This window comes from Bactrocera dorsalis, chromosome 5 (assembly GCF_023373825.1).
Source record: "Bactrocera dorsalis isolate Fly_Bdor chromosome 5, ASM2337382v1, whole genome shotgun sequence".
NCBI classification, from domain to species: domain Eukaryota; kingdom Metazoa; phylum Arthropoda; class Insecta; order Diptera; family Tephritidae; genus Bactrocera; species Bactrocera dorsalis.
Window position 1 is genome coordinate 3305505 of NC_064307.1, and position 9959 is coordinate 3315463.

At 34.8% G+C, this 9959-nt stretch overlaps 3 protein-coding genes across 3 annotated transcripts; 2 read left to right on the forward strand and 1 right to left on the reverse strand.

The window, feature by feature from the left end:
* Positions 1–1386: 1386 nt before the first annotated feature.
* LOC105232665 (RING finger protein 10) lies at positions 1387–4880 on the reverse strand. Its single transcript, XM_011214440.3, has 5 exons — positions 4232–4880; positions 3646–4177; positions 2505–3589; positions 2284–2438; positions 1387–2203 (listed from the first exon to the last, which is right to left on the reverse strand). Exons 1-5 carry the CDS (start codon positions 4314–4316, stop codon positions 1709–1711), a joined length of 2352 nt encoding a protein of 783 aa, XP_011212742.2. The 5' UTR covers positions 4317–4880; the 3' UTR covers positions 1387–1708.
* A 102-nt stretch (positions 4881–4982) lies between these two features.
* Positions 4983–6349, forward strand: LOC105232664 (peroxisome biogenesis factor 10). Its single transcript, XM_011214439.4, has 2 exons — positions 4983–5498; positions 5554–6349. The coding sequence occupies exons 1-2, from the start codon at positions 5190–5192 to the stop codon at positions 6178–6180; spliced, it is 936 nt and encodes a 311-aa protein (XP_011212741.2). The 5' UTR covers positions 4983–5189; the 3' UTR covers positions 6181–6349.
* Positions 6350–6509: 160 nt separating this feature from the next.
* Positions 6510–9689, forward strand: LOC105232663 (DDB1- and CUL4-associated factor 11). The gene is made up of 9 exons (XM_019992546.3): positions 6510–6642; positions 6742–7157; positions 7219–7492; positions 7579–7725; positions 7784–8368; positions 8430–8585; positions 8827–8933; positions 8997–9146; positions 9217–9689. The coding sequence occupies exons 2-9, from the start codon at positions 6957–6959 to the stop codon at positions 9232–9234; spliced, it is 1638 nt and encodes a 545-aa protein (XP_019848105.2). The 5' UTR covers positions 6510–6642; positions 6742–6956; the 3' UTR covers positions 9235–9689.
* The last annotated feature ends 270 nt before the right edge of the window (positions 9690–9959 follow it).

Genomic DNA, 9959 nt, shown 5'->3' on the forward strand with positions numbered 1-9959 from the left:
TGATTTTGACCTTGGACTTCTTTGTAGCAAATAAAACTTCCTCTAAGTGTCATGTACATTTTTTCTAGCTCTTGTCATTTATGAGATACATATATACAAAAAAAAAATGCGAAATTCGTGGGAAAATCGAGTTTGGAGCCCCGTACTACCTCGCCGGTGTGAGCTTCGACTTTGTCGCAATGAACACTTTTGTAGAGCGAACAATTCTGGGAAATATGCGTCTAAAGTCAAAGCGATGACATAAAATACCTCTGATCTGTAGGAATTTAAAGATACAAAATCACGATTGTCGTGTATTTTCAATGGAAAATTTTTACATGCATTGGTCCAGTCCTTAATGTTAATATTGAAGGCTCAAATTATCAGGGAATTTTTTTTTGAGTATTTCCAAGTAAATTTCAGTTGGGATTGAAAGAAATGAATAGTTCAAAAAACCCTAATATGCATACATATGTACACACTGCAAAGCAAAAAAAAAATATATATATATAAAAGCAATTAAGTACATACTAAAATGTTTGAGAACAGATAAGTCAGCAGTTTGACTTCATGATGGTGAAACATGTGCCCTCTTAAAATGAATTAAATTGAACTTATGCCTATTGACATTTTATATTACGTAAACCTATACCGGAAACCAATCAATTGTAAAAAAGGAAAATTATATCCGCGTAATCCCACTAATTTTAAGTATTAAACGTTCTTATTTATTATACTTTGGAAATATTTATAAAGAAATATATATATGAACCATGCTTTAGAACATGCATATATGCGAAATATGATTATATTTTCGACTGATTTCTAACAAATACTTGTTAAAAAGATATTATTTAAAAACAAGTAAATACACACACAAATGAAATCAAACACAAAGGTTAAAAGAAGGTAAATGACAAATTGCATATGAGCGCTAGGCGCCAAAATACCCTAAATTAAATATTATAAAATAAATTCATTCTAAGTTACGTGCATTTGTATGTATGTATGTACGTACATGCGCTTGTTTGTATGTGATGATATGTGATGTTTAGAATGAAAATATGATGTCCAAATGAAATTATTAAATAAATGCAAGTGTCTTACACAAAAGTGTTGACAAATATCTAAAAGCTGCTTATGGAAAGTTTGACGTTTTCATAATTAAGATACAAATTGTCGTTATTAATAGCTGCATACTCACCGAGGCATACTAGAGTGGTGGTAACCAACAAGTTACATAGCAGGAAGAAGGAGCATGCTACTCATGACAAAGAAGACAAGGATGCCCATATTAAAAACGTACAAGGGAGAAACATTATTCAAACATGCGAGATCTGTCTGATTCTTTATAAATGCGAATATTTACTTACCATTTCCATAGTTTAAAAAAATATAACGTAACACTTTTGCCAATTAGTTGAGTTTATTGCATTCTAATTGCCAGTAATATTTGCACAAATGGCGCAATTCTGTACACTCTATGCATTATAGTATTCCGATTAGCAGCGAATTTTAAATTCAATAGTCTAAATTTGTGGTTTGTTCACAATTTTTAAAAAAGAATTTTAGCATTATATCATGTTTGTTCAATTTATAATTCATTCCAAACACATACAAACTAAGGAAAACCAAAAGAAAAAATAATTCATTTCAATATTGAAATTAAATAGAGTACTTTGAAATAGGTTCACATTGAACAATATTAACTGTAAATGTTCATATGTATTTATTTGCCAGCATAGTTTATGCCAGTGGAGAAGAGTGGCGTCATTTTTTTAGCCTTTTTATTCTTTTTACCACCAGCGCTTGCTGTGGCGGTAACAGTTTGCTTCTTTTGTGTTATAGCCATGGCAAGAACATCACCTAAATCTGTACGCATTGGTGTTGTGAAACCAATGTTTTCGGCTAAATAGCCGTCAAGCGATTCACATTCACTAGAGCGACCAGAACTTATGGTGCGATTGGTAACGGCTGTGTTGGCCACAAAAGGTTTTGAAGTGGATATATTTTTACCCCAAGCTGATAATTCCTGATACATGTTATTGCTGCTGCTAACAGGCGATGCCAATGTCGGCCAGTATTCTTTTACGTTTGGCGATTCTCCGACTACAGCTACAGTTGAATAAGTTGCTTGAGTTTTTGTCTTGGGTAATGCAATTGGGTTGCTGGTGTTGTTATCCGTAGTAGCGCTGCTGCCAGGAAGTGCCTCTTCGAAGCCCCACTAAGAAAAAAGGTTATGATAAGAAATATAATTAATATTTTAATCCTGCTAGAGGTAGGAAATATAAACAAATTTCTTACTGTTGGAAACTCTTGTGCGGATGATAAGTTCAAATTTGCTGTGCTAGCAATCAGTTTTCCCATTTGACGATCATTAATTTCATTTATGTGCTTTTCGCGTCGACGTTCCTCGCGTTCGCGACGCTGGCGTTCTTTCTTGCGCATAAAAATATCGTCTAAATGCATTTTGTAATAAAAGTTTAGTACATTTCTAGTTTCAATAACGTGACTATTAGGCATACCTTTGAATAGACGTAGTATCTCATTAGAAACAAATGGTGGTTGCATATCGACCTCAATTACTGCAAATTGACATGTTAGTGGTAAATGACTGAGACAAGTAAATTTACGGCGGTGTTCTTCATCCATTGAGTGGTACTCCTTTTGCAATACACGTGCATTAATTACCAACGGGGCGTGTTCTAATGCACCATAACATGCTTGTAGCATTTTTACATTTAAAGGATGCAAAAAAATATTTTGCCCATCCACAGATTGGTAAAAATAATAATATTTTGTATGAACTTCTTCAATATCCACGGAGGATAGCGCCAGACTACTAGTATTTAGCGAATTATCATCATTGCTAATGACGCTCTCAGTACCTAATACATCAACATTTTGCTCGAGTCCTTCAGCATTATCCGCCCCTAAATTGTCATAATGTTCATTTTCTTCATTAAGCTTATTCGCAGCTTTATTTGAATGTACTTCTATACCCTCTTTCAGTTCTTCAACTTTCTCTCGTCGCTCCTTTTGCAAGTCCAAAGCTTGCTGTATGAAAATGTATTCTGGACTGGTTGGATCTTGGCCAGCAACCAATTCACGTTGCTCACGATCAATTATATTTAAAATGTCACTGCGATTGGCAATTAAGAATTTGGAAAAACTTTTTGAATCATTTTCGGCTGAAATTAATGGATAGCTATTCATCGCATTTTGATGAGTATTAGCATCATATTTCTCAATCATCATGCAACCTTTTTTGCGACGCATCAAATGGAACGTAATTTCATCGCCAATACTGAACTGACGTTGTTGTTCAATCGTAGTACTTTTCAAATCAGCTGTATGTATAGCTTCATAGCAAATAGGGCATTTGCGCCAAGTCTTATCACTTAGCGCTAAATAATGTAGAATGCATGGCCAGCAATATGCGTGACCACAACGAGTTAATTTCGCTGCAATAGGTGGATATAAGCAAATGGGACATTGCGGCTCCTCTTCAGTTTGAATATTGATTTGTTCAATAAGATTCCAATCGATTAAATTGTCAGGCGATGAATAGACACTCAAATTGATACCAGATTTCACAACAAATTGAAAACTAGAATAAGAAATTTACATTGTATGACAATTTAAAGTTTTTAAGAAATAACTCACTTAGCTTGTAAGAATTGCTCTTTATTATAACGATGGCGTTTACTCCCGTTACTGGCTCCATGTCGTTTTGTGGCCACAGTTGAGCCACTACCACCATTCCTGCCAAAAACGTTAAAACTAAAAGCGTTATCAGCGTCACGCGGAGCGTAATGAAAATTGAGCAGATGATTCAAATTCTGCTTTTTGCTCCCTGGTGCGTACACAGAATTCAATTCGTAGTCCGCATATTGCCGAAACTTTTTTTTGGTCAATGCACCGGTCACCACCGGCTCTACTACCGTGGCTAATCCGGTGCTGGTAGCAGAAACATCTTCAGTCGCGCATGTAAGATTGTCTTCGCTAATGAAAGCTTCATCGCTGTTGCTAACATTGCTACAGGTACCGCCGCCACGTTGGCGTGGTCGTTTATCGACATTTGGTCGCGCTTTAACTGAAGAGTACTGCTTCGAATTTCGCTGCGAATCGTTACGAGTGGTTGACGGTTGTTCTCGACGTCGGGAATTACGAGGTAAACACTTATTGACTTGTAAATCTAAAAATAAATATCATATAAGAATTTCGTAAGGTTAACAGAATATTTTTTTACCTGAAGACGATTTGCGTAGTGAGGAATCAATTGGTTGACACGCCTTTGAGCGTGCAAAAATGTTTTGAGGTTTTTTGTTCTCCATTGTTATTAAAAAATATTTTAGATGAAGTGCAGCTAGTAGCTGGGCAAAGAAGGTTTGGAAACTTGAAATTAAAGGAATTCCTTGACAGCGAACTGTAGTTTATGAAAATTTCTCCAGATGGAGTTTTATGCACTTTATTAATTTTTAGGCGAGACATTTTTACTGAGCCATGATTTTAACTACAAAATACACGAAAAAATAGTCGCGTATATAAGTGAATGCACGAAGTATATTTCTTTTGCAAAAACGAGGAGAAGACTCGTAGGCGAGTAGACCTAGTACATCAGTGGATGACGTCGTCAATTTTTTATGACTTCAGCAACCGTTTTCGGCTTACTTTAGCACACAGTCCTAGTTTTTTCGCACTAATATATTAGCTTTTGAGTTATTAAATTTATATGTATAAATTTTATGTTAAATATTGTGATAAGAAGGTATCCAAAAACTCTGAAAACTTCAGCTTTTTGCTATTCGGGAACAAAAAGTAAAGCCAGCGAACGACGTCGTGCCAAAAATTTTATTACTCGTTAAATACAAAACAAAACAACGAGTACAACTTGACAATGACTGAACATCATGTGTTAGTCAATTAGACTTTTGTGTTTTGCCTCAAGATTAAAAAAGAAAAACAAATTAATTTTAAGGAACTTATAAATAACTGATTTTGAGATGCATCTATTAATTGTAATATAAAAAATATATACATATGCAGTTAATCGTTGTTCTGAAAATTACTAAAAATAAGCAACCCTACAAAAACATATGTTTCCACTATGCTGAAATAAATAATAAATAAAACATGACTGTTGTTATCACTTCGTACTTTGGACAATTTACCACTAGTAATTCTAATTTTTTTATAAAAATTAAGGAATGATACAAGGTCGTAAGTTAATTGGAAAAAATCCATTAGATTTTCGAAATGCTCAAGCACGCCAACCTGAAATTGTACGATCTGTTCAAAAAGATGCCAAATACACAGAAGAACTAACAGAAGATTTCTCGGATCTCCTACGTTTAACCGGCTCTCGCAGTTGGATAAAATACAATCAACTATGTAAACTCTTTGCCGAAATTAGTTATCATGGATTTGCGTCAATCAATAATTTACAAACACTTGGTGAGGAATACACTGGTATTATTCAAGTTGACAGTGCATATATGCACATTCCATCCCGTTTGGTATGTGATCAATATACCCTTTTAAGCACTACCATTTAATAATAAATAATTGCAGTTACAACTAGTTGCAATCATACTGGAATTCGGCGGAGATGCTTTATTTGTTCGAATTTTGGAAAAACTTGAAAAATACATCAAAGATAATGAGGAAATTGTACCGGATGCAAAGGAAAAACTACTAAGGGTGCTTCGAATATTGTATTTCTCTCCACAATATATAAAGGCCTTACATAAATCATTATTTTATGTGCATTCCGGCAAATACCAAATCTCCAAGCGTTTTACTGGCTTAAATTACGTCCTAATACGCCACTGGTTACAACCAGAGTTTTCATTATATGGATATAAAATACTTGGAGTGATAACATTTCTAGAAGTAACTGTGTCACTAATAATAAATGCATACGAATATTGGAAAGAACATAAAAGAAAAAAGTTAGAGAATATAAACAGCTCTTCTAGAAGGCCAATCAACACAGAGAGAAATGCAAATTCCGAAAAATCTGAGGCGCCACAGTGCATCCTTTGCCTTGATTCACGTACTAATACGACCTTGACGCCATGTGGACATTTATTTTGTTGGAATTGTATCCTTGATTGGCTGGATGAACGTGATGAATGCCCTTTGTGTAGAGAAAAGCTAAAGAAGTCCAGTGTAATACCTTTACAAAACTATTTATAAAGCTTAATTGTTTCGAAGTTGGTATAGGGTATTTTTTGTCATATGAATTAATAAAAAATGGTATTTGTAAGATTTTAGAATAAAAATTACACCATGGTTCAGTGTTCCCTGGGTTCCATAGTCCTCTAAAAAAATATTTCCTGACTTGTTCAAAAGAGGCTACTCGAAATTTTTGAAGATGTTTTTTTTTGGATATGTCAATAGACTGTTAGGAAAAATAAACAAACCTACACTGTACAAAACATTTGATCAGATTCAAGCAAAGTGTTCTAACGCCATTAGTTTTATTTACGAATGAGGGGTTAATGACAACATTAAAAGAATTCGACCTCAAAACGGAAAACGAAAAAAATTATACACAGGTGGCAACATACCTTTGAGTATTTTGTTTTCTTTGTTTTCACCAGACATCGCAATAGTTGCACTGTTGCAGCTGAACCAAATATTTTCACTACTTGTGAGGTAATTAATATAATTTAGATAAAAAATGTTATTAAACATTTCGCTTTTGAATATTAAACAAATCGTTTATTAATTTGTTTCTGCATTATTATTCCATAGGCGCTGATGAAGAAAACATAAGGATTACTTGTGCAGCGCCTCTATAACATTTGACGAAATCATAAAGTTAGCTGAAAATAAACAACAAATTGAGTTTTTTTTAACAAAAACAAAAACGTTTATCTGCATATTTTTGAGTACATCTATATATAATATTTAGTTTTGTCTTGTCACTAAGATTAGCATAAAAAACTTTGAAGTAGTTAGTTTCAGGAATGGGTAATAATATTGTATATGAAATTGACGAAGATGACTTCGATGATGAGGATGTGGACGATATGCTTGGTGAACAATTGAGTTTGGCCGTTGGAACTGTAATGAGTCAACTGGAGCGTCTGGAACGCCTGAATCCCTTGGAAAGACCAACAGCGCGAATGCCTGTGATACGAAAGAAACCAGATTTGCGAACCTTTCGTGTAAGTTGCTACCATATACATAAGTATGCTATGTGGTTTTATTCTTGTATTTATGTTACAGCACACCATGTTGTACAAAGAAATAAAAGCGTTGTGTGCTTTACCAGCAAACAGCAATCGTCCAAGTGATCGTTGGTCGTTGACTCGTGGATTGTTTAAACGGGAGAATGGGATAGCCGCTCATCCAGCCGGATCATTTACACCTAATCAGCAACGTCGCATTGCAAATCTATTTGTGCCTAACAACAAGGACCTGCGTTTAATGTCATTGGAAGCCAAGGTTTTCATTTGCAAATTTAATAAAGATGGAAGTAAATTGATTACTGCTTGCCAAGGTATTTTTTTTTTTATAAACATACATATATAAAAATATATTAATGCAATTACTATGCATATGATTGTGCATTCTTTTATATCGTAGATTCAGTGATTCGCGTTTTTGATTCTTCAAAGGGCACATACCATCGCATAAACCGTATCGTAACGGATATATGTAACTGGAGTATTTTGGATGTAGACTTTAGTCCCTGCGGGCAATACTTAGCATATTCTACATGGTCAGATACTTGTGAGTTTTAGCTAAATATATTTGTTTGCCTTATTTTAAAGCAATTTATTTCCCTCAGTTTTTGTTTTACCCGTAAATAGTGACGGGAAAGATGTGCAGTCTTTTCATTTAAATGCCGAACAATCACGCGCCGGTATATTTTCACTGCGATTTTCCCCATGTGGTCAACATATAATCGGCGGGAGTAATAATTCGTTAATTTATGTGGTCGATCGTGAGACACATGCTGTACGAATGATAAATACACAACGAACTCACAAAGACGATATAAATGCTGTTAGTTTTGTAAGCGATCAAGATTCAAATATATTTGTGTCTGGCTGCAATAATGGCGTGTTGAAGTTGTGGGATTTACGGTGTGCTGGTAGTACTGCCCGCGGAAGAAGCGGTTCAGGTAGCAGTTACAATAACAGAAATAGCTGCACTAGCGTCAGGCATATGCCAGTGGGCATATTCAAAGGTCACTTGGATGGCATTACTTACATCGACCCACGCAACGATGGGCATTACTTATTAACTAATTCCAAAGATCAAAGCATAAAAATTTGGGACATGAGAATGACAAGTCCCAACAACAAATTAAATAAAGTAATACTGCCACTTATTCCATGGGATTACCGTTGGGATACAGTACCACGTGAATGTGAGTTTGCTATCGACATTTTGCTAAATGAATATGGTTGTAAGCTTGAATTTATTTTTAGATTACAATCCAAAAGCAACGTTGGAGGGAGATGTAAGCGTGATGACCTATCGTGGTCATCGTGTTACCAAGAGTTTATTGCGAGCGAAATTCTCCCCAGCTCTACAAACGGGACAGCGCTACATATACACTGGCTGTGGCACAGGCAGAATTATAAGTAAGTTTTATAGGCTTAACAAAAATACATAATTTTTGTTGTTGCAGCGGCAGAGTTCTGACGAGTTTGCAGTCCTCCGCCGGATTATAATCCAGGTCCGTTCCTGTTACGTTGACTCGACTGTTTTGGGAACGGGAGACATGATTCTTCAAATATTTCCACTTTTCATGTTCATGTTCATCCATTTAAAAAAAATTTAGCTCATATAAAAATTCTTATATATTTATTGTTACATTTTCAGTATACGATGTGTTGACAGGGCAAATAAAAGAGGCTATTGAAGGACATAAAGACATTGTGCGTGATTTGTCATGGCATCCTGTTCGTTCAGAAATTGTATCTGGATCGGTAGGTTGAGCAATTGATTCTATATAAGTAATAGCAGTATTTAATAAAAATGAATATATGTAGTGGGATTCTCATGTCAATCTGAACACCTTCAAACATAATCCTTTACTGAAACGGCCAAGTTCTGGTTCAGGCTATCAAGGCTCCTTAAGACGCTCGCTCCGTATAGCGCATCAAAACGGTGACTTAGACGACGAGGCTGATGAAGATGAGGTAAATAACGTCAATTTGAAATATAATAATATGACTAAAATAACCTACCATGTGTGCTTTTAAATCCTAGCCCGAGCAGTCATGGTAGCAGTCTGCGACACATACATACACTACATTTTTGCCTGAAGAAATTTAAAAAATGGAAAGGTGTACGAAAATCAGCATCAGCATATGTATCACAGCTCTATCTAAACATACACATAAATACTTTTGACTTAAAACCAGTACATAAATACACATCCATGCGTATATATTTATATATAATTCAGTTAGTTTGTACTCTTATTTTTAAGTGTTGTATAACTTAAAATCATTTTACGTAGCAACATGTAAATATGTAATGTTATGCCAATAGGTGATCTAACTACTTTAAATTAGTGTTCTGCAGCAGTCAAAATTTAGCTTCTAATTTTCACTTAGCTGTGGAAATACGATAGTGCTTCTTTGACTGCCACTCTAATTAGGTCTACAACGTTTTGTAACACAACCTAATTGAACAAGTTTAAATTTAATAAAAATGGATTTACTCAGGCCTATAATTAATTTTCATTATTTTCTTAATTTAACATATAAACAGGAACATTTCGTGGTACGAACTGTATTGTACTGTGGCGGCGAATCGTAAGTTAACCCTTGCCTATTTACTAGCATGTTACGACCGAAATTTTGGTATGTTTTGATTACAATTAATCTATCCACTAATCTAGACACTCAATAATCTAGTATGTACTCACTATGCCGTTGGAGAAGTTTTTGACATTAAAAAATTCACATCGTTTAAAATTTGTTAGAAGAAAACATTGTAATGCTGTA